The sequence below is a fragment of the Haemorhous mexicanus genome, chromosome 22 (genome assembly GCF_027477595.1).
Source record: "Haemorhous mexicanus isolate bHaeMex1 chromosome 22, bHaeMex1.pri, whole genome shotgun sequence".
Classification (NCBI taxonomy): domain Eukaryota; kingdom Metazoa; phylum Chordata; class Aves; order Passeriformes; family Fringillidae; genus Haemorhous; species Haemorhous mexicanus.
This window is the reverse complement of record NC_082362.1, coordinates 6,436,096-6,459,155: the sequence shown is the minus strand read 5'-3', so window position 1 is coordinate 6,459,155 and position 23,060 is coordinate 6,436,096. Positions and strand designations below refer to the sequence as shown.

The window sequence follows — 23,060 nt, the reverse complement described above, 5'->3', positions numbered from 1 at the left end:
CACTGAATTAATGAGCAATAATCACAATTAATGACTCCAGCATTTCCTGTAAAATATCTTCCTTACAAAAGGAAATAAATGCAGGAGTTCCCATGCACAGAAACATTTTACAATAAAAGATCCAACCCGAGGACCTGCAGAGTCTTTATTTTCAGTGATAATGAGCTAACAGCAGGAAAAATAAAGCAAATTTCTGATAGTGTGACAGTGGGCACAGCACAGCACCTGGATTTTAAATCACTTTAAGGGACGATATTTCCATTTAAATCACTTTAAGGGATGACATTTCCATTAAAGTCTCTTCTTTGCTGTTTTTTGCAGCATTGGGGTCTCACCCAAACTTTCTGGGTGCCTCTGTGCTCCAGCCCTGCTCAGGGATTGTTCCAGGTGTGGAAATCCACCTTTCCTGACTAATTTACTCAGATTTTGAGTAAATTTTTCAAATTGTCTCAAATCCACCTTTCCTGACTAATTTACTCAGCTTTTGAGTAAATTTTTCAAATTGTCTCAAATCCACCTTTCCTGACTAATTTACTCAGATTTTGAGTAAATTTTTCAAATTGTCTCAAATCCACCTTTCCTGACTAATTTACTCCCAACATCCCCACTTTGGTGCCTTGATGACAAGACGTCACATGAAAAAAGAGATATTTTAGTCACAAAATCCTTCCCAAGTGCTTCATCCCCCCAATGACTTCTCTGCAAAGAAAATAAAAATAAACATTGGTACCCAGCCGGGAACTTGCAGGGCGCTTGAGAATTGGTGGAAATAGAAAAAGATATTTGAAATTGATCAGAAATTGATGGAAATAGGAGATTCTCTGACTCAGAGGATGCAGGAGCAGCCATGAATCATCCATGAAATAACAAAAGGTGAGGAGGGGTTTAGGGACTCATTAACGAGGGCAGAACTTTTATTTAAACACTCTCATTTACACAACAGCTGCAAGTTTGCTTCCCCCACCCCTCCCTCAGGACGAACCTGGAGATCAGAATTAGCACCTCAATAAAGGAAATAAATCCCGGGATTATTTACTAAGCGATTTGGGTGGTGACACAAGGAATAATTTGATTTTTTTGTTGTTGCTGTGAGCATCCCAGTGCTGCAGCTGCTTCTCTGGACAGCAGGGGTGGTGCATAGTTCATAAAAAGGCCAAAAACTGCCAGAAAAGGGAGAATTCACAGTCGTGGTCTGAAGTTATTGCAGTGCAAATTTAACAGGAACAGAGTTTTAGTGGATGAGAATGAAGCACCAGGTTTGTGCTTTCCTCCTCCTGGCAAGAATTAAACCTGGCTTAAAAGCAGCTCCAGCTGAGCTTTGTGTTTGGGATCTCAGGTCAGGGCTGTGTGGAGCTGGAAGAGATTTCAAAATGACAGAAAAAGTTTCCAAGTTCTGTTTAAGAGGTTGTTGTTTGAGGGGTGAGCTCCTCTTTTTCAGCCCAATCTGAATTTTAGTGACACCAAAAGCCACTTTTAGCTCGCTGTTCAAGGTGCTGAAGGGGTCACTGAAGAGCAGAACGTTGATGGTTCATGGAAATAAAGTGCATTTTTCTGCTCCTTCTAAAAAGCAACCTCAAATTATATGAATTTATTTATTTATTTCCTACGATTGTCAAAAAAGAAACCAAAATTTATCCCACTGATGGAAGAGCCCAGGAGAGAGAGAGACCCTTTTGGAGCAACTCTTTCATGGTCTCTTTCCCCTCCCCTTTTTTTGTTTCACATTATGCAGTTTTAAATACAAATATTTCCTCCTATTCCTGAAATATTTTCAATTTCTGGCCTCACATTCCCTCCCAAAGCAGTAAAATCAGCACTTCTGTGCACCACTCAAGGCTAAGAGGTGTTCTGACAGAGCATTTAAATGAAGAAATGGCATCTTTTAATTTTTTTTTTTTTAACAAAGCAGATTGAGATGATTTTTCAAGTTTGCAAATCACTCCAATTTCTCCCCTCCAGGTTATCCAAACTCCAACAGCATTTTTGCCTTTTTACTGCAACATGATGGAACTGAAAGGTGCTAAAATGAATATTTTGAGATCATTTTCACTCACACACGAGCTCATGCACAGCTGGGACATTAGATTTGAAATCTATTTACAATTTTACATATTTTACAATATATAATTCATCTTTACAGCTACAGAATAAGTTCAGACTAACATTGGTACCTTTTTTTTTTTTCCTGCTGGAACTTGGCTTCAAGTTAAACTAATTATTAAAAACAATTATGTGCATGCTTAGAAGGGAACTTTCAGATGTCAATGGACTAGTGTTGCTTAAAAATGACACCAGTTTGTGTAGAAAATCGAAATTCAGTTCAATAAACCCAGCAAAGCCTAACAGAAACCTACTGGACTAAAATAAATACAATTCATTACACTTAACCAAAAAAAAACCAAACCAAAAACCAAACCCCAAAACCAAAGTACCTTTAAAAATGTACTGATTTAAGCTCTTTTTTTTTTTTTTTTTAAAGCCTTAAATTTCCTTCCCTTCCCAGCTAGCTGAGGAGAATTATCCTGCATAAACCTGAGGCTGCAGTGGTGGGGGCAGCTTGTCATTCTCCACATTTTCAGAGTCAATGGCTGCTAAGGCTTGGCTTTTGGGTTTGATTTCTAAGGGATATTTCTCCACAATATCCTCCACCTCCTTGGTGATGCCATCAGTCCAGTCAATGAGGTCTTTCTCCAGCTTCTTGGCTTCACTGACAATTCTTTCCTGTCTCTCATTCAACTGAGAGAGGAGGTCTAAGCTTTTGCACATCTGCTTCACCCCCAGGCACACATCAGGGGAGAAACTGTCAGATTCCTGCTTCTTTGGGGAGGTCTGGCCAGTCATGAAACGATCAAAATCTTCCTGGCTCAGGTTTAAGGACTGAGCATCCAGCTTCTCAATGAAGGCCACAGCACAGCACTGCAAACAAAGCAGAGAGAGCATCACTGCAGGGCTGGAACCACCACAAGCTGCAATGTTTTACACTCAGAAAACTCTGATTTTTACACTTTTACAGTTTCTGTTCCTTTCCCTCTTCTTACACCAGCAACTGGTTTTTTTAATCTTTTTTAATGCCCTAAATGAGCTTTTCCAGAAGTTAATTTTATCAGGCACTGCATACAACTCTTTCCTCCCCTCAAAAGTTTGAAGAAATCAAAAATGGAGCTGCCAAGGTACATTCCAGACCTCAGGGTCTGTTTGGGAGGTGAGGGAACAGCAGGAACGTGCCAAGGAGACAGGAGCAGTGTGGTAATATTTAATTATCTGTTCAGCAGAGATCTGCTATGCAGATCAATTAATTAATTAATTTCCTGAAGGAATGTCAAAGCCCAGCTCACGTGGTGGATCTCTGCTCCTACTGAAATGAACTTTTACATTCCAAGTGTTTCATTCAACTCTGTAATTTCCCTCCAGGATATTTTATGATAAAATGCAGAGCACACCAAGAAATGCCTCTTGGAGAAGCTCTAAAAAACCTGTTTAAATCCACACATGAATGGCCTCATTCTGCAGGGCCTTCCAAAAACTCTCAGAGGGGACTTTGCATCTGGAACATCTGCACAGCCCAAATTCAGGAACAGAGAGTTTGAGGAACAGAGTCTCCTGATCTTGCAGGATAAAAATCCACCCAAATCTTAGCACCAAACTTTTCAAATAAAGGGTTTAAAATTATAAAATAAGAAAACAAAGCTCTGATTTGGACAGAGGAGATGGAAGAGAGAGGAGACAAAACTGGCTGTGCTCAAAGTAACCTCAACCACTGTTTGAAGATAAATCTGAATTTATGTTTATGAATTTGAATTTAGGCTTACAATTGGAATTTTTGCCCTTTGCTGGCAATTCCCACCTCCAGCTAAAAGCCAAACCTTGCTGTCCAAGCCCAGCCTCCCTGCTGCACTCACCAGGTTGGTGAAATAATATCCATCCTCCCCAGTCATCAGCCTGCTGGGGTTGCAGAAGCGAGTGATGTACTGGATGTTGGACTGCAGGCGTGGGGGGTTCCCCTTGAGCACGATGTAAATCAGGGTGGGCAGGAAATCATCAGCAGAGGCTGGCTCATTTTTGGTGATTTTGATGGCATTGAAGATGTGCTTGCTGCATTTGGTGATGCAGGCCAGTTTGTCCCGAGGGACACGCTTGGAGTCCATCTCGATGATGTCTGGGAGGGGAAAAAAGTCCTGGAATCACTCAAACTGTAATAATCAGGCAATGAATGAGCAGGATGTGCTGGGTAACATTCATGGAAATAAAGTGCATTTTTCTGCTCCTGCTCCTTCTAAAAAACAAGCTCAAATTAGATGAATTAATTTAAAACTGTGATTTCACTTGCTTAAAACTCTGAGATTTCACTTGCTTAAAACTCTGAGATTTCACTTGCTTAAAACTCTGAGATTTCACTTGCTTAAAACTCTGAGATTTCACTTGCTTAAAACTCTGAGATTTCACTTGCTTAAAACTCTGAGATTTCACTTGCTTAAAACTCTGAGATTTCACTTGCTTAAAACTCTTGAGATTTCACTTGCTAAAACTCTTGAGATTTCACTTGCTTAAAACTCTGAGATTTCACTTGCTTAAAACTCTGAGATTTCACTTGCTTAAAACTCTGAGATTTCACTTGCTTAAAACTCTGAGATTTCACTTGCTTAAAACTCTGAGATTTCACTTGCTTAAAACTCTGAGATTTCACTTGCTTAAAACTCTGAGATTTCACTTGCTTAAAACTCTGAGATTTCACTTGCTTAAAACTCTGAGATTTCACTTGCTTAAAACTCTGAGATTTCACTTGCTTAAAACTCTGAGATTTCACTTGCTTAAAACTCTGAGATTTCACTTGCTTAAAACTCTGAGATTTCACTTGCTTAAAAAACTCTCTGATTTCACTTAAAATTATATGGATTTTTAAGAAATTAATTCACTGCATCATTTATTGCATCATTTCTGTCTGTGGGGAATTGTCTCAAGTAGATCAGTAGAGCCTAAGCACTTGAGTGTGGGAAATGATCCCTGCTCCACAGATGAAATTCCAAACTCCTGCACATTTAACAGCCTGGAGCCACCTCGTGATGACAGCAAAAATCATCTCAATAAGCAAGAGAGATGAGATTGAAAGGTGGAAATAGAGAATTGATCACTCCCAAACCTGTGATTGCCTTTACAACCATGTCAGAGACTTCTGGGATTTCCTCACTGACAGGAACACACAGCATCTGGGGAGTCACCCAGTGCAGAGCCCTGGGACAGGAGAAAAAGGAGTTAAGGTCAAAAGGAGAAGAAGGGTTCAACTCTTCAGTGCCACTCACATGATGCAGGTGTTTGAAACCTGAACTCAGGGCAAAGGAATGCTTTGTGTCACTGAGCCATTATTCCAGCCATAAAGCAGTTTGTTCCACTGATGTCATTTATTTTCACAGAAAGCACTTCCTTTTTTTAAAACTTTTTTTTGGCTGTGATTTAACAAAAGCAAATTTTCCCACTCTAGTGGTTGTCATTATCCCACCTATTAATTCTTTCTGTATTTTAAATAAAATGGTTTGAACCCTTAACAAGCCATTTTTCTGTGCACAGCACAAGGATTTTAACATGGTTGGTTCAGAGCTCTTTTAGAGAATTAGGGATTACTCAATTATTTTTCCTTTCAAGCCTTACCTGATCCTCTTTTGGACAGCAAGGTCTTTCTTCTCATCATCAGTTGTCTCAGGGCAAAAAACATATTTATACTGGCGAGTCATGATGTATTTCTCAACCTCATCCATTGCCTTCTCCACTTTTTCAGGGGGCACTGAAAGGGACAAACCCCACAAATGAAATATTCCAGGGCTCTTGGCAAGGTTCAATCCCAACAGCAGCAAATTAAGGTTACTCATTCAAGGCAATCTGAGTTCATAAATGGATATAATGCATCCATTATAATATATATATCATAAGAAATATATATATATTATAAGAATTCTAATATATATTATAAGAAATATTTAATATAGAATAAAAGTTTTAAAAATGCCTCTCAGTTACCCCATCTCTGGGTCAGAAAATGGCTTAATCCAACAGAACTCCACTGAGAATTTAAAAGAAAATTAAAAAATGTTTGTAAAAACATTTAGACAGCAAAACTTCCTAGAGGGAACAATTCTAACCCTGGTACCAGAACCTGTTCCCAGCATTTCTGAATGCTTTGCTTGAACTGAAAATCCAATTTAGTTTGACATCACTGCTTTTGGGAGAGGAAGGTGAAAGAACTTGGTACCTTTCCAACGTGTCTGCAGCCTGTCTGCCACATTTTGGTAAAAGTCCTGGGCACATTCAGATTGTTCCTCAATGCTTAAATCCTGCAAGGGAACAAGGAGTGAGTGTGAAGGGCTGGCAGCCACAGCTCATGTTTTGTTTTGGTTTAAGGCAAGTGTCCAGCTGCAGTAACAGTCTGAGAATGCAGAGGTGTCATCAGAGGTGTTGGAGTGGCTCCATTTTAGTTAAAAACAGGAGAAGCCAACACTGGCTCTTTAATGTGTGGAAGATTTGTATTTATTTGCTGAATAAATGGATATTAGCACAGGTGCAATGGCTTTTTCCCCTGAGAGGCACTGACAAAATAACTCAGACTAAGCAAAATGTTTGTCCCTATTTAACCTCTGATTTTTTAAAAGACATTTTATACTCCATAAAACGCCCAAGACCATCAATAATTTGAAGGAATATCTCTACAGCAGATATTTCTGATGATAAAATTACTGTGAAATATATTCACCGTGGTATTTGTGTAACAACACTGGCCTTTGCTAACTGAGCTCCTGAAGAAAATAAAATTAACTTAACTAAGGCAACTTTCATCATTAAATGAAACCAGGCATTAAAAAAGTCTGGGGAGAATTTGATTTCTGAATTCTCTAAGGCCAAAACCTGGACATTTTCCTGAACACAGGTCTCAGCTCTTGCTGAAAATGGGTTTTAGGCCTGGTTTGTGTGCAGTAAAAAAATCCCAAGTTTTGAGAAGGCTGAAGTAGGAAATGAGAACACCTTCAGTGCTTGAAGCCCAAATAAACCCACTCTGTTCTCACCAACTCTGTGCTCAGAATAACCAGATCCAAAAGAAAGGAAATAAAAGTTCAAGAAGAATTCAAAGTAGAGGGAATGTAAGATTCCATGAGAACTCAGGAGATAATTTGAGGACCTAAATAGGAAAGGGAGAAGAAAAGGGGAAAGAAAAGCTGTGCTGAATTCTGACTCATTCCAACCATAGGTGGCACCACAGACTAATATTTCAAGAATACTGATTTTCTTTTTTTTTTTTAATTGGAAAATAAAGATAACATTTATTTAATATTTTTAAAAGAGCAGCACAGTCAAGATCCTCTTCCCTTATAAAAGGAGAGGGGTGGGTGGATGCTGAATTATCTTTAGAAGTTTTCAGGTTTAAGTTGTGTCATCCCTGGAAGTGTCCCTGGCCAGGCTGGATGGGGTTTGCAGCCACCTGGCACTGTGGAAGGTGTCCCTGCCCATGAATCAGATGATCTTTAATTCCCTTCCAACCCAAACCACTCTGGGAGATCTAAAAACTCAGCAGGTGATAAAATCTTATATCATTTCCACAATCACTATAATGTAGAATATTGCTGAACACTCATTCATGTGGGATTTAGTCAGGACTAATTTATCTGGGCTGCTCTGGGGTTAGCAGGATCCTTTGGTCCCAAACTACCAAAAAAAGGCACCCAGATCTTAACTGGATCAATCCAATCATCTGAAGGCTCCTGCCCCACTCCAGAAAATCCAAACTGCTGCAAGAAGTGCAGCATTTCCTCCCCCTCTCCCCAATGTCCCCATTTTATTGAGACAAGATCATTCAGAGCTCACCCTTTTATGACTCATGGTGTCCAAAAAGAGTTTGCATTGCTTGTAGATATCCTGGCCAGGCTTCTGGTACGTCCTGATGAATTCTATGAACTCCTTGGACACTCTGTCTGTCTCGATGCTGGCCTGCCTGTGGATGGAAGGGCTGGGAGCCTTGGCCTCCTGGATCTCTGCTGGCAAAATTCAGGGCACAGCAGATCAGTTTTTTGACACTGATGGATAACTGCAGAAAGGTTTTATCATTTCGAGTCACTTTTTGTAAAAATTTTTTTTCAGCTGTGCAAATTGGTCATTTGTATTTGTGTAAAAGAGCAATTGTGTAAATTGTATTTCTCAAGCTCTGCCAGGGAAATGTTGGATGTTATTAAACACAGCAATAATTATTAAACACAACTCCAGGAAAACTGAGTATCCCACTGAAGGGGAACATGCAGAGCCACAGCCCCATTCACCCTCATGGCCTTTTTATACCAGAAGTGACTGAGCACAGGGTTGCTTTTTGGTTTTACAGCCACTCCCAGGTCAGACAACTCCATTTAATGTTTCCAGCTGGGATTCTGCAGATTCCTAAAGATAATGGGGTGCTTTTCCCACTGGCCCTGACCTCCACACTCCTGGCACCAACACAAGTGGCTCCCCAGCAGCTCAGGGCAGGAACACACACTGCAAGATGACAGAGCTGCATCCACAGGGCTTTTCCCCACAAAACCATCTAATTTTCCAAGTTCCAAGCTCATTGTGCTGCTCCAGCACCTTCACCCACCTTTCAGCTTGCCAGCCAGCGCTGTTGGGAATGGAGGGATTGAACAGAGGTGGTGGAAATGAACGTGGTGAGAGGCAAGCAGCAGAGAGACAGAAAACATGAAAATATCCATGGTCAGCACGAGACAAACACGGCTTTCAACCTGAAAACACTGCACATGCACAGAAATCCTGCTTTCAACAAGCATGCACAACTCCAAAGGGAAAGGAAAGAAATGGGATTTGTATGTTTAAGTTGGTTTAATTTGGATTTGAGGGAGCTTAGTGGGGTTTTTTTGGTTGTTATGTGTTTGTGAGGAGATCAAGCACTACAGAAAATCCAAAGCTGTGTCACCCAGGGAGAACCAAACTCTGCTCCTCTGAGCAGAGCCCCACACTTCAGCACAGGGAATGACTTGGCCAGGCACCACCAGAGCTCCTCTGGTATTTCAGTGCCCAGGACAGAGAAGGTTATGCAAATATTTAAATTCCAACTGCAGCAACTGAGATAGAGAGTGCAAATCCAACTCCTTTCTAGCTACTCAGGGACACTTTTCCAGAGGGAATTTCCTTCCATTGCCTTTATACCCAAGATTCTCTGCATGAACCCCAAATCTTCCACAGGACTCCAGCTGAAGGGTGGCCATTAATTAAATTTGTTATCAGAGAAGCAGAAAGCTTATTTGGAAATAATAAACAAATAAAGGGGCAGAATTATCAGCTATTTCTTCCATGATTAATCATGATCTCATTTCACAGTACAGCTGAAGGTTTATTTCCTTACTTCAACAATGAGTTCACTCTTTTATAAAAATAATAAGCCTCATTTTACTATTTGACCTTAAGGAATGTGAATATTATTTTTTCAGTCACAAATTCAAACTAGATTGTTTAGTGACTTGAGAGATGTAGTCAACTGAGGCAGATTAATATTAAAAAGTGAATGTTAATTAGAATGAACTGTCTTTTAATGAGTTACACCAAGAATTACTTGTAGTTGCAGACTCACTAATCTCTGAGCTGAAATCCTGATTTAGGGAAAATTAATCTGTACTGATTCCTAAGGGCTGCAGGAACAAATGAACTTGCAGCAATAAAATATCCTCAGGTTTGTCCTTTGTTCTCAGAGAATTCAGTCTAACAAAAAGAAGCTGATCACAGCCGAGAAATTCCAACAAGTTAAAGAGAGGAAAATGCCAAAATGCCAGGAGCAAGCATGGGAAGAGTGAAGGAAGGCTCACAAAGAATAAACATAATTAAGATTTCACTCTTTCTACAGGAAAGCCACTTGTCACAGCAGAACAGGAGCACTCCAGGGATTCACTATGGTTGTGCCATGGAGCCAGTCCAAGCCTGGATGTGGAACAGGGTTTGTCCCCAGCTCTGCCACACACAGCCCTTCATCACCTTCCTGCAACAATTAATAAACACTGCACATTTCTTTAGCCAGCAGAACAAGTCAGCCTTGCAAACAATGAATGGAGGATGAGCTCTTAAAGCTGCTTGCATCAAGGGGTTTGGTGTCCTTCTGGTTTAAATGGAATCAGTGTCTCCTCTTGATGGGAAATTTTCTTCTTGGTTTATATAACAAATATCTGGAGATGTTTTGGGAATGCCAAAGTTCCTGAAGTGGTTTCAACTCAAAATAATCATATTTGTAACGACAACCTGGAATTTTTTTAGTAAAAACACAAAGCAGCACAAGATCCAGTTAATTCTTACAAAATTCGTTTGGTTTTTTTTTTATTTTTTTGATCCTAACCCTAAGGTGGAGCTCAAAGAAGCTTCAGCTTTACTCCTAAGACTCCCTACTAAAAACCAAAGGATTGGTTTAGAGATTCAAAATCACCTCAGGATGCTGGACTTGCTTTTTTTGCCATTTTCATGTTGAAGAGCACGAGTTACAATTGGCACAACCCTAGTTTGTGTTTAGCAAAGCCCAACTAAGAGCCAAGCTTACTAAAACCAGGCAGACAGCTTGCCCAGGCTGTGCTGCATTACCTTCAGAAGGGGAAGCCAGTTCCCAGGAGGGAGTAAAAATCTCCTTCAAATCCCTGAGAATGTTATCAGCATTTCTCTCCCTCCCAAGCTGTCCTTGCTTAGGGGTTTTCTCTTCAGCTGCTGAAATAAAAAGGCCAAAGCAAGCAGGGCACCAAGAGCAGGAGCATGGCAGGACAGGTGGTGAAGGGATAAAAAAAAGAAGAGATGGAAAGTGAGAAGAATAAACATTAAAAAAAAAAAAAAAAAGGTTTAATGCAGGTGATGAATGCCTTGTGTAGCCAGCTGCTGTCATGCACCAGGACAACTCTAACCAGAAAAATGCTGAATTGCAAATAAAGGAAATGCATTGTCTCTAAGGTTAAGACAGATTAATGTTGCTTTTCCTTCTGGAATTCCTCCTCCAGAGCCCAGCATCTCCCAGCTTTTGCCTGTGTGAGCTATTGCTATGCCAAGCCAGCAGTGCCACTCATCATTCCTGCTTGTAACACATTCTGTAGAACAAACACCCAGCCAGCCACAAAGCTGATATTCCCAGCCCACACAAACACTGCCAGCCTCACATTTATGTGCAGCTCAAGGCACCCTGCTCACACATCCCATTTCTTCCTGCCAAAGTGAGGCACTCTGTTAGCACCAGCTGACATTTTATCTCACTGTGAGTGTGACATTTCTATCACACTCACACACAGCAGTTTGGTGAGGTGGCTGACAGGCAGCACCTTCTCTGCTGCTCTCTCCAGGAGGGATTCCCCTTCCAGCCCTAAATCCTGGTGTGACACCATGGCTGACTCAGGAATTTCACTGGAATGTGTGCCAGAGGAACAAGGAGCATTCCCTCAGCAGTGCAGTGCCACCACCAGGAGCACACTTCTGCTGTTCAGTGGAGAACTCCTCTTGTGTGTAAAATCACACAAGCACAGGTTCAGCAGTGCACTGCTCTATTTACCAGATTGTTTGGCATCACTCACATTCTTCTGTCTTTTCAGTAGCAACCACTCTCCAGAAGCATCACTATTCCAACTTTTAAAAGTCAAAGCACAGAGCATTAATCTGCCTTTTAGAACAACACATCTGCCAAAACCTTTTCATTTTAAGATGTAGAAGCACGAAAAGCAAAGGAGAGTTACCCTTCTTAGCTCCTGCTCTGGAGGAAGCAGTGAAGAACTTCTTCACAGTAGTGACCTTTCTTGTTTTCTCATTGGTTTTCTTCTCCTCAAACTTTGAGAAGGTCAGGGACTGTGCCCCCTGGGTGCTCTGGCTGCTGGCATAGGCTTCTTCCTCCTCACGCTGGAGCCTGGAGTTGGGAAAACACAGCTCTGGTTAAAGGGCTTAGAAACAAGGCAAAGGAGCTGATTTCCTCTGCAAAATTACTCATTAATCAAAATTCATCATTAATTACTCATCTGACATGTTAACTCTTCCCTCTGCCTATCTCCCTTCACTGCAGGACCCCCTCCCATTCCAGGCTGCAGTGGCAGAAGTGAGGAAAGCTCAGGGTGAAACAGTGAGGTGCAAAGGGAGAAGACTGAGGTTTAAGCATGGTCACCTTCCCCTCCTGTCACACTCGGAGTTACCCAAAGGCACAGGGGGGATTTCCAGCAGCAGGTTCACTGCCTTCCTCCCTGCCTCACACTGAGTTCCCCAACCTGTTACCTCAGGCAGTCCTTTCCCATCTTACAAAAGCAAAATACCCTGTCCCAATCTCAGGAATATTTTGGGAAATAGATCATTGTTGTCACAATCTGCTTTGGTGACAAACATCTGCTTGAATGGATGAGGCAAAGTCTCAAAGACCAACTTTCTAATCGGAAGTAGAGGAGGGCAAACTCACCAACCCTGCACCCTTTTTTCCTCCTGTGCAGGAGGATTCACATAGGTTACATTCTGCCACCCTTCAGGATGCTGGGAGCTGAGCAATTGAATTTAAACATCCCTCCAGCTCAGGATGGACCAGCAACAGTCTGGGATCTGCAATCTCTTGAGGCAGGAATTGTATCTTATCAGGGCTGACAAACCTGTCTGTTCACTGCAAGAAACAATCACAGCTTATCTGTGCCTTCAGCATCTCCCAGCTACTCATTAAAGAATTCCTTAAATACCTCACTTTGTTTTAGACATGATCCAAGACTGGCAGCATAAATATTTGCCCTAATGATAAAGTTTTTATTAACTGTGTAAGACATTTATGGCAGAGGAAAACAATGAATGACCTCTGTGAAAACACATCTTTCATTTTCAGGGTCAAGCATTTATCACACGAGGAAAACTAGATTGGATTGCAGAAAATAAGTGATTAGACAATTAAAAAAAAGCTCTGATGTTCTTGGGCTTCAGCCTGCAGTTTAAAAGAACAACCACAGAGAAGACTAAAATCAGTTTTGAACCAGCAGCTGGAATGTAAAACCACAGTGCTGCCTATACCCAAGAAATAATTGCCATCTCCAGCTGATATTTAATCAAAATTGTCCCTTGAACCCTTCTAACTGCTAGACAGAAATACAGATTTGCATATGCAAATTAGGTCAAAGTATTCACTGGCAGGTTGGGCTCTGTTTACATTTGCTCCTTCCCAGATTTTCTTTTCAAACCTCTTATACCAGAATGTCCTGAACATCATCTTTGCATTAAAAGGAAGGAAAGGTCAAATTGGGGAATTTGTGATGAACCTGAGCAAACAGGACTGGGAAAGAGGAGGCAGGAACAGAATTTGGAGGAGTCACCCTGAAGGAAGCAAAGAAGGTTCTTTACCGCTCTGCCAGCTCCCAATCCTCCTGAATCTGCTTCTGCCTGGCCTTGTGGTATTCCTCCCTCCAGCACTTGGAGCAAAAGCCCTGCCAGGCAGGGTTGCCATAGTAACCACAGCCCTTCTTGCACAGCAGCTCCGACTGATCCACGTGGATCCCCCTGCGCTCCGACTTCAGGTTCATCTTCCTCCTGCAGGAAGAGGAGAAGGGTTAGAAACACAAACCTGGCAGCAGCCTGCTGGAAATCATTGCTTCTGAGGGTTTGCCTTTAGAAAGGAGTCACCTGCTTGAATTATTTAACAGCTCCATGGCAACGGAATGAGTGCCACGGGAGGAAGGGCACAGTTACATAACTGGAGCCCCAAAGCCAGGGGCACACAGCACATCTTTGTAGGGCTGTGACCCTCACACTGCCCCAGAGAGTGCTCCAGGGAACCAGTGACAGTCCCACAGCCAGGGGACAAATGGCCAAAGGCAATTCTTTGCAGTGACAGTCCCACAGCCAAGGGACAAATTGCCAAGGCACAGGGCTGTGACTCTCACACAGATCCAGAAAATGGCCCAGGGAAGCAATGACAGTCCCACAGCCAGGGGACAAATGACCAAAGGCACATCACTGTAGGGCTGTGACCCTCACACAGCTCCAGAGAGTGCCCCAGGGAACTAGTGACAGTCCCACAGCCAGAGGACAAATGGCCAAAGGCAATTCTTTGCAGTGACAGTCCCACAGCCAGGGGACAAAGGCCCAAGGCTCTGCTCTCACCAGCACCTTGCTCTCAGAGCCAGAGGCACAAAGCAATGGGGAAAAAAAAAAAGAAATGAAGTTCCACGAAGCAGCAAAGGGAGCACACAGAATGCTGTGTGTGCTGGGACTGTGCCTGCACAGAACCACTCTGCTGAGGCTTCAGAGACCTCTGGTTTCCAAAGGGCCCACGGGGAATCCCAGCTGGGCACATGCCCACTTCCCCCAAGCTCTGCCAGGGTTCAAGTGCCTGCCTGCACACAGCACAGCTCTGGGGGTTTGTATTTAGTGACTGCAGCAGAAAAGATTCTCCTGCCCACACCAGCACCGTGCCAAGGCTGTCTTGGAGCACCCAGTGAGCACCCAGCCTCCTCTTCCTCTCCTGACACAAACCATCCCACATCCCAGCTCCCTGCTTCCAGGGGGAAGTGCTGGAGTCATCCTAGGAGAAAAGCAGCACAGGATCACCTGCAGCAGCAAGGTGAAGGTGTGTGTGTAAAAACATTGATTTTTTTTTTACAATATTGACAAAAAGGGACAGCAGAAATAGCACAGCAAGGTTCTGCCCAGTAAATGCAGCCCCTTCTCCTTCCTGCCATTCCAGAGGTGCCATGTATGGAAAGCAAGAGGAAAAGGGATTTTCTCAAGCTGAAGAACATCAGTAAATGACTCAGTTATCTTCTTTTCCCCTGAAATTCCACCCCCAACTCTTCTTGGGATCATCCAACAAAAGCTGGAATATGCACAAATGTCACTGAGAATTTTCTACTACAGGAAATTCCAGCTCTTTTCTTCCAAGCTCAGTTATCCATTTTAAAAGACTGATCATGTTTAACATTTCCCATTAATGTTTCCAAGTTATTTTGAGCAAAGTAACAGGAAACACACAATTTTCTCTGAGGGGGAACAAATTAAATATTCCATCTTATCTACATAAGTATTAAGATTTCTTCCACTTTTCTATTTTTGAAAGAAATAATGAGTTTCTAAAAATAACCTAAAAATAGTTTCATTGTAGAGACATGCATATTAAGGGAATCAATTTCTTAATGACATAATTCATAGCTATGTGTTCTCATTTTTATAGATGGGAGAGCAGCTGAATATTTTCTTTTCTTTCCCACTGAAAAGCCTGACAGACAATATTGTGCTGCTGCAGAGCAAAATGAAAAAAAAAAAGATATTTAAATATTTGGGAGCTTTACTTCATTCCTATATGCAGAAATAACTGAAAAACATAAATATGTTGCTTTCACAAAAATTTTTTTTGTTTCATTTGCTGATTTCCCAGGGAAGGTCTGTGTGGGAGCTCCTGGCTGCCAACACCTCAGAGCTCAGAAATGAGAATTTCAGAGTGTGTCAGCTGCACAGCCTGGGCAGGAATTGCATTTTGGCAGCATTGGCACACTCAGGCCATCCCCAGAGCATCACTCATGTCCTTGAGCAACAGTTCTGAAAAGAAAGGGGAAGCAAAAGCCTGAAACTCTTCACTGATTCAGTTTCAAGACCACTTCCTAAAAGCAGAAGCTGCAGCAGCATTTTGGTCAGACATCTCTATTGCAGGTGCCTGCCCTAGAAAAAAATGCTACAAATATTCATCAAATGTTTAACTGCCATTGATGTGAAGCTGATCAGTCAATGTTTTCACTGGAAACCACAAATACACAATGAATAAAAACATTCTCATACCACAGACTTCCCAGAAATGCCACAGGGATCTCTGTCAGGAAATAAAACCCTGTAAAATCCTGCCAGCCACCAGAACAGAGCTACAACCCCAGAACTGCAGCAATCCCAAGAACTCGGGTGTTGTTCTTATTCCAAAGCACAACTCTGGAACTGCAATAAGTGCAATTACAACTCATAGTTACAATTCTGGAACAGCAATAATTCCAAGAATCCAGGTGCCTGTTCTTACTCAAAGCCCCATATTCCAGACTCTATTTGAAAATGAAAAACAAATCAAACAGCTGACCCTGCTTCTGTCCCACCCCAACCTGAAACCACAGCATGGCTCTCTGCCACCAGAGGGGCACCAAAACCCCCTTAGTGCCCACAGAGCCTCACCCCCAGTGCCACCTCCCCTCTGCTACTCCCTGTGTGCATTAAACTAAAGGTAAATTCTGTCCAGGGGCCAGAGAGCAGAGCAGGGCTGCAGGGAGCTGCAGAGTCAGAGCCCTGCCCTGCCTGGAGGGTTTGCAGTGCCACCAGCTCAGCCTGGGGACAAAGGAGTCACCCTGAGCCACAGGAAGCAGTCACATGCTGCACACTGAGCTGACACTTCACACAGAAAAGGCCCTTGCAAACAAAAAAGTTTCCCAGCTGATTTCTGCAGGTCAGCATTGATATTTTAATGAGGAAAACAACTCAGGCTTTGAGAAAATGAATGTGAAAAAAACCCTCACCAATTACTTTTTGGTAAATAAATCACTGCCAAATCTTACATAATAAAATAATTAGAATCTTACATAATATATTAATTATAATATTATTAAGAGTAATATTATTATACCATTGTATTAGAACATAATATAGAACAATATAATATAATAATACCATTATATATAAAATATAAAAAGATGTATTTATATAATTTTAATCTTGCATAATAAAAATGTTTGGTTGCAACTGTCCAAAATGCTTTTTCCCCCTTCCTCTGTTCCCTTCCCTCCCTCCCACTCCAGCTAAAGGTGATCATTGCTTACCCAACAATCAGCTCCTCAGTGTTTGCACAGTCACACCCCACATTTTGCAGGGTCACATCTCTTATTTTCACTCCTGCCCTGAATGCATGGCTTGTTCAAAGCTCACTTCAAACATAATTGAAAGAAAAAAACCAAATTTGTTTGGTTTTTTTTTCCTGGAGTTGGAGAGCAGGAAACTCCAAACACCTTTACACCACCTGCCCACTGAGAAAAACACATTTTAAAAAAGAAAAAAATCTAATCCAGAAGTACAATAAAATACCAGAAGTTCATAAATAACATTAACAAGTACAATTTGGAGAGAGGCTTTGCACCAAACATCCTTCCTGCATCTCCTGTACCCCAGTTAAAGCACCTCAGGAAGCACCACATCTCCCTCCCAGGAGCAAAAATTTAACATCATTTAAAATCTCTTCATCCACTGCTTCACTTGGTGTTTCAAAACACTGAATTCACCAGGGAGGGCAAGAATGACACCTCAAACACCACGGGACAGAATCTCCTTTTGAGCATTTCCGTGCAGGACCAGACCTCATCTCATTTAACATCAGTGTTAATTAGCAACACCCCTCTGAGAGTTCAGACAAACAATGGGCTCTCAGACTTAGTGATGAATTTATAAAATGCCTTTACTTAACGTTACTTATTTGCAAGTAAAAGCTTCTGGTTTCCCCTTCTGCAGTGAAATGGGAAAATGGAAATCACCCAGCTCTTTTCTGTGATTTTTAAAGTGCACCTCACACACCGTGGTGGCTCCTGAGGGATTGATTTGGGATAATCCCAGCCTGGAAAGGTGTCCCACTGCTGCCTGGGAACACCAAAATGCTCCCAAGAATTCCCAGCTGGGACCTCCATGTTCTGCACGTCCAGATTATTTTTCCAAATTCTTTATTTTCCCAAACTCTACTGAAATCAAAAGGAAATGAGGCTCCTGATTCCCAATAAATCAGATTTGTCTGCAGGGCTGCACATCAAAGGTCTCCAGTGACAGATCAGAGCTGCTCCAGCTTTTTTAGAGCACCTCACAGCAGTTTTGTTATGATGAAAACCCCACCAAATCACTGTGGTTTAACTCAAAATTAGCTTTCCATTGGCTTGAATGCAATTTATTCTGAAACTTTCAAATACATCTTCCTATCAACATATTTTTTTGCTGTACCCACACTTACAGATTTTTTTTCCCATTTTATTCACCTGTTTAGAGCAAACACCTTTTAAGAAGGGCAAAACCAACTCAGAGACTTCTCATCCTTGCTCACTCCACTCAGTTTTCTCCTCCAAGAAGAACCTCCAATAAATGACAGCTGTCCCTTCAGAAAATGGGGACTCACAGGCTGTTTTCCAGGAAGGACAGAGCAGCTGCCTGCCCTCTGTGGCTCTGTAAAGCTGAAACTGAGATCATGTGAGCAAACACTGAAAGGTTTCACTTACCACCCCCAGGAACCCAGACCAGCAAAACCAACTCTCCTGCTAAATATTCTGCCTGAGAGCCACTTCACTTTCCCTGTCACACCCTGAGAGACAGCACAGAGAGAGCCAAGACCCAGGAAACACCAATTCTGTTCCAAGCCCATGAATCCCAAGTCCATTTTTGCCAGTGCTCCATAAAGGGAACTGAAGGAGCAGCAATCAATCCTCCAGGACCTTTTGTAGCTCAATAACAGCAAAATAATAAACTGTAATTTTCACACAGACCAAGCTACAAAATAACCAGAAAAATTCATACTAAAGGTATGAAATCAGGTGTCAGTCACAGCAATGAGCAGATGCATCCTCAGCTTTTATGGGTGGGGAAAAAAGGGCTCCTCCAACCCGGACTGGAGCCAATTTAATGCACACATGAAAGACTAAACTCCTGTAACAGCTTTTTTTCGGCAAGGAACACAAGGAATTCTCAAAGCACAAGCACTGCAGACACAGCTCTGGCTCGGGGAACAGCACTGGGTGAAAGATGCTTCAGGAGCAGCAGGGATTTACCACGGGCTCCAACACCCCCAGCCTGTTCTTCTGGTTCTTTCCCACCTCCCTGCCTTGCCAGGGATAGAGCAAAAGGATCTGAACCTTTATGAGCAGTGCAGACTGTCAGGAGATCTCAGCTGGGTCATAAACTATTTATTAGTGCTGGATTGCTGAGGTCACCTTTAGAGAGCTCATATTCAAAGCTGAGCAGGAAGGGTCTTGCTTCATCAATCAATAAACACCTTCAGTAAGAGCTAATTGCACTCAATTAATAATTATTATAAGCTGTGAAGAACAGTTTTTAAGTAACTCCACAAACTCAGGCTGGAAATTAAAGGAGTAGCTTTAATTCTATAATTGGAGTTCTATAAATGAGTTTCAGCATTGGTAACAACTTAATTAAATGTATCTTAAACCAGCAAACACAGACTGGGAACAGGCAGGTTTGCTTTGGGTTGTGGGAATGCTTTGGTTTCTTTTTCTTGCTGTTGGTTTGGTTTTTTTTTTCCCTCCCTAAAATTAAGCGTTCTTAAAAAAAAAAAAAATCTTGGCACAACATGAGCAACAATCTACAGCAGTCTTTTCACTGGGCTGAAGCAGATGAGATTCAGCTCTTCAAAAGTCACTCCAGCACTTGATGAACAACCTGAATTCCCTTAATTCAAAAATATCCAAGTGCCCCAAAGAGGGTTCACAATGAACTCACTGCAACTCTCTGGTCATTAATGGTCATTCCCAGAAATGGAATTTTAAAGCAGAAAAAAAGAAGACCAGGGAGGCTCCAAACACACAATTCTTACAGGAACTGCTGTTGGTTCACATTTCACTGGGGCCTGAATACTCCATCATCATTCAGAACAAGCCAACTTTAATTACTAAAAATAGATTTAGAAGGGAGGTTAGGAAGTGCATCAAAACTGAGGGGTGGAAGGAGAGAGTCTAGGTGTATTTTGTATTTTGCCAATGGAAAAGTGCCCTTAAAATGTATTTATTGCAAAGAACCACTGACACAAACGCCCCAAAATTCTGAAGAGCAGCAACCTACATGTTGAAAGAATCATGATTCAGGTGGAACCCCAAGCACTCAGGCATGTAATTAGCAGCAGGGTAATTAACCATGAGCTAATTTCCTCCCAAGGAAAGGGTGGGGCAGGATGAGCTCAGGCTTGAGAACAGAAAATACAAAAGCCATTAGACAAGTTGGGGATTAGGCAAGAAACCCGGGTGTTATCTCTGCAGTGCTCACACTTTTCACGGGCTCTTCCTTGCAATTACAGGGATTCTGCTCCAGCAGCTGGAGGATAAACAGTGCAGGCTGCTAAAAAACATTCCCAAGAAAAGAAAGAGTCTGATGAGCAGCCACTTCAAACAAACCACAGAGCTGGTCCTGGCATCTGGAGGGGAAATTGCAGCCACTGCTTCAAACCTCCAAAATCCTGATGGCCACAAGGCTCCAGCTCTCAATTTCCTCAGCTTGGAGTTGTGTTTTCCCCTCAAATGTCAGCCCAGGCCTGGGGGCACAGGTTTGGGTTGTCCCTGTGACATCAGTGACCAGGCTGTGTCTCACCATCTCCATGTGACCCACAGCTGGGCTTTAAACGAAACCACAGGAATCATCTGAAAACTCTTTGTGCTGCTGCACTGGGAGTTCAGAGCACAGGAAAGAGAAGATCAGCTTCAACTGCTAAAATCCCCTCAGCAACAGCAGCAACAGGCTCCCACACACCATTCCCTGCCTACCAGACTCACCTGGACACAGATGGAAATAAAGTTGCCTAAAACCTCAGAGAAAAACTTCAAAACGTTTTATAAACTTCATACCTGACTTGTTACAAGTGGCATTTAAACAGGACTTTGTGAGCAAGACTTCTAGGCCTAGTTTTAGATCACAAGCAGTTAATCATCAGGAAAACAAGCCCCAAGTATAATTGGGGCTTACACAGCAAGAAAAAAAGGAGCTGAGAAAGGCTGTTCTAGCTTAAATAACACCACAGAACAAAATTAAATACCAGAATAATGGACTATCTTCAATCTTATAATCTGTTTGTTGTATAAAGCAGTCTCAGGAATTGGTATAATTGGCTTTATACCCTATTCTCCCTTTCTACTGTGTGTTGTTCTGGGCTTTATCTTGGTCAGCAAAACATTCCACTGAGCTACAATTCTTCTCTTCCTAATCCTCCCCTGCTGCAAAAAACACTCGTGTACCCATGTCCAGAAGGCCAGCACACCCAATTCCTGAGTGAAGCCTTGTTCCTGGAAAACACCTCACCCTCCTCCACTGGGCTGATTTGCTCACTGGTCTCACAAAAGTGTTGGGCAACTAGAAAAACCAAAGGCAGCTCAGTGCAGTTCCCAAAGTCCTGGTATGAGGAATCAAAAGTAGTTCCAAATGAGCCCAAACAACACAAGTATGGCAAGTCAACCACGGATTTAAATCACAACCTCCACAACGCCACCCTTTTCCCCCAAACCACCCAGTGCTGCTAACTCCCAGCACTGGGCCCCACTCAGCCAAAGGAAAAACAATTTAATTTTGCCTGCAAAACCTTCACAGTCCATCCCAGGCCCTGCCACAGAGCAGCAGGACTTCAGACAGCACTGAGCCAACCCCTGAGAGAATTTCTTTGGAAATTCAAGCACATCATTCATCTCTCAGGATCTCACACCCTCCTTGAGCCACTCCCTGCTCCAAGGGAACAACCTGAACTCCACAGAGCTACAAGCAGCAACAAACACCCACAGAAGCATCCAAAACGCACTGCTCAGCATCTTAAGTGCTCTCCAGACTTCACCTGGCTTCACTTTAAAGGACTTTGATCCTCAGCTGTGCAGTGAGAAGCCAGGCAGGGGCAATACTTACAGGAAAAAAGCCAAAACCTCATTGATCCGCAAGGAACTCATCAGGGAAACAGGCTGGGGTGGGGGACTAGTGGTGAAGCTACCAGTGACACCTGCACCCTGTTAACTACAGGCACGGACCCATGGAATTAATTAAACACAGAGATAACAAAAATTAGCTTTAGGAGCTGCACATGGAGGAGGGCAAACACCCAAAACAGCAAAACAGCACTCAAAACGCGCCGCTCAGCTTAAAAATGCTCTAGACTTCTCCCGGCTGGAGTTTAAAGGACTTTAATCCTCAGCCGGGCAGCGGCAATACTTACAACAAAAAAGCCAAAACCTCCTTGATCCACAAGGAGCTCATGAGGAAAACAGGCTGGGGGGACATGGTGGCAAAGCTGTCAGCGCCACCTGCACCCCGTTAGCACCGGCACAGACCCATCGAACGAACAGATACATGTACATCGGATAAAAATCAGCTTTAGGAGCGGCACACGGAGGAGGAAGGCGGTTTGCCAAGTTTCCGCGTATCCCGGGGTTTGTTTATCCCGGGGTTTGTTTATCCCGGGGTTTATCCCGACCGCTGCCGCCCTGCGGGGCCCAGGGTCCCCTCGCCCGGGCCCAAGGCAGCAGCGGGGCCGGCCTGAAGCCCCTCGGCGGGGCGGACACCGAGCCCCGAGCCTCGGTTCCAGCTATAACCGGGGGGACACGGCCGCCCCCGCTGTCCCCGACCCCGCCGGGCCCTCACCCCGCGGCTCTCACCGGCTGCCCCGGGCGGCGGGGCCGGCCCGGCCGCTCCGCTGCGCTGCTGCCGCCGCAGCCCCTCACGGCCCCGGCACTGCTCGAGCCCTCCCTCCGTCCCTCCCTCGGCTCCGGCGGAAGGGCGGGCGGCACCTCCGGGGCGGGACCGAGCCCGGAAGGAAGCGGGGCCCGGCCGGGCTGGGCGGAGCGGCGGCCGCGGGGCTGAGGGGCCGCCGGGCGCGCTCGGTGAGGGTGAGAGGGGCTTGCACACGGCCGGGCTGGTGCCGTGAGCGCACCCACAGCCCCTCTCCTCTGCTCTTTGTTATGGAGCCCTCCCAGCGTGGTGAATTCCCACCCTGCAGAGTCCCTAATTCCCGCCCTGCAGCCTCCCTTCCTTCTCCAGAGCCCGCCGCAGCTCCTCAGGGCTCCAGGGCCCGGCCCTGGCCCCACACGAGCACCTCAGAGCTGCCTTGGGGAAATAGAAAAACACCCGATGCTATTTCAAACTCCTCTTTCCATGCTCAGTTACACAGTGTTGTGTGCTGGTTTCCGTCTCTTTTTTTTTCCCCCCGTTGTTTTTTTTTTTTTTTTTCCTCAGCACGGACATCCTACTGAGACAGGGAGCGCTTCAGCCGGACAGATGGACAGAAAGAAATTACTTCAGACCAAGGGGAAAATTCTTCAGAACGGAGGCAGAAAGGTTCTTTGTGAGCACTGCAGAACCAGGTGCTGTGCTGTGCT

General features: G+C 43.5%; 1 protein-coding gene across 4 annotated transcripts; it reads right to left on the bottom strand.

Annotated features, from left to right (window-relative positions):
• Window positions 1-884: 884 nt before the first annotated feature.
• RABGEF1 (RAB guanine nucleotide exchange factor 1) lies at window positions 885-22,464 on the bottom strand. 4 transcript variants are annotated; one of them, XM_059866228.1, is made up of 11 exons: window positions 22,341-22,464; window positions 13,333-13,518; window positions 11,712-11,878; window positions 10,585-10,704; window positions 8,606-8,626; window positions 7,846-8,012; window positions 6,242-6,323; window positions 5,644-5,776; window positions 5,138-5,229; window positions 3,900-4,156; window positions 885-2,916 (listed from the first exon to the last, which is right to left on the bottom strand). In XM_059866228.1, exons 2-11 carry the CDS (start codon window positions 13,509-13,511, stop codon window positions 2,518-2,520), a joined length of 1,617 nt encoding a protein of 538 aa, XP_059722211.1. In that variant the 5' UTR covers window positions 13,512-13,518; window positions 22,341-22,464; the 3' UTR covers window positions 885-2,517. The 4 variants fall into 4 exon arrangements, with proteins under 4 accessions (XP_059722211.1, XP_059722212.1, XP_059722213.1 ...); XM_059866229.1 differs by lacking the exon at window positions 10,585-10,704; XM_059866230.1 differs by lacking the exons at window positions 8,606-8,626; window positions 10,585-10,704 and having other exon boundaries at window positions 7,846-8,015.
• Between the last annotated feature and the right edge of the window lie 596 nt (window positions 22,465-23,060).

Excerpts from the sequence above, each read along its gene's own strand:
- RABGEF1 (XM_059866228.1), bottom strand. The coding sequence starts at position 13,511 with ATGAACCTGAAGTCGGAGCGCAGGGGGATCCACGTGGATCAGTCGGAG. Across the intron at positions 8,013-8,605 it reads GCTGGCTGGCAAGCTGAAAG|AGATCCAGGAGGCCAAGGCT; the intron begins GTGGGTGAAGGT and ends TTTTGCCAGCAG. Across the intron at positions 5,777-6,241 it reads GCTGCAGACACGTTGGAAAG|TGCCCCCTGAAAAAGTGGAG; the intron begins GTACCAAGTTCT and ends TGTCCCTTTCAG.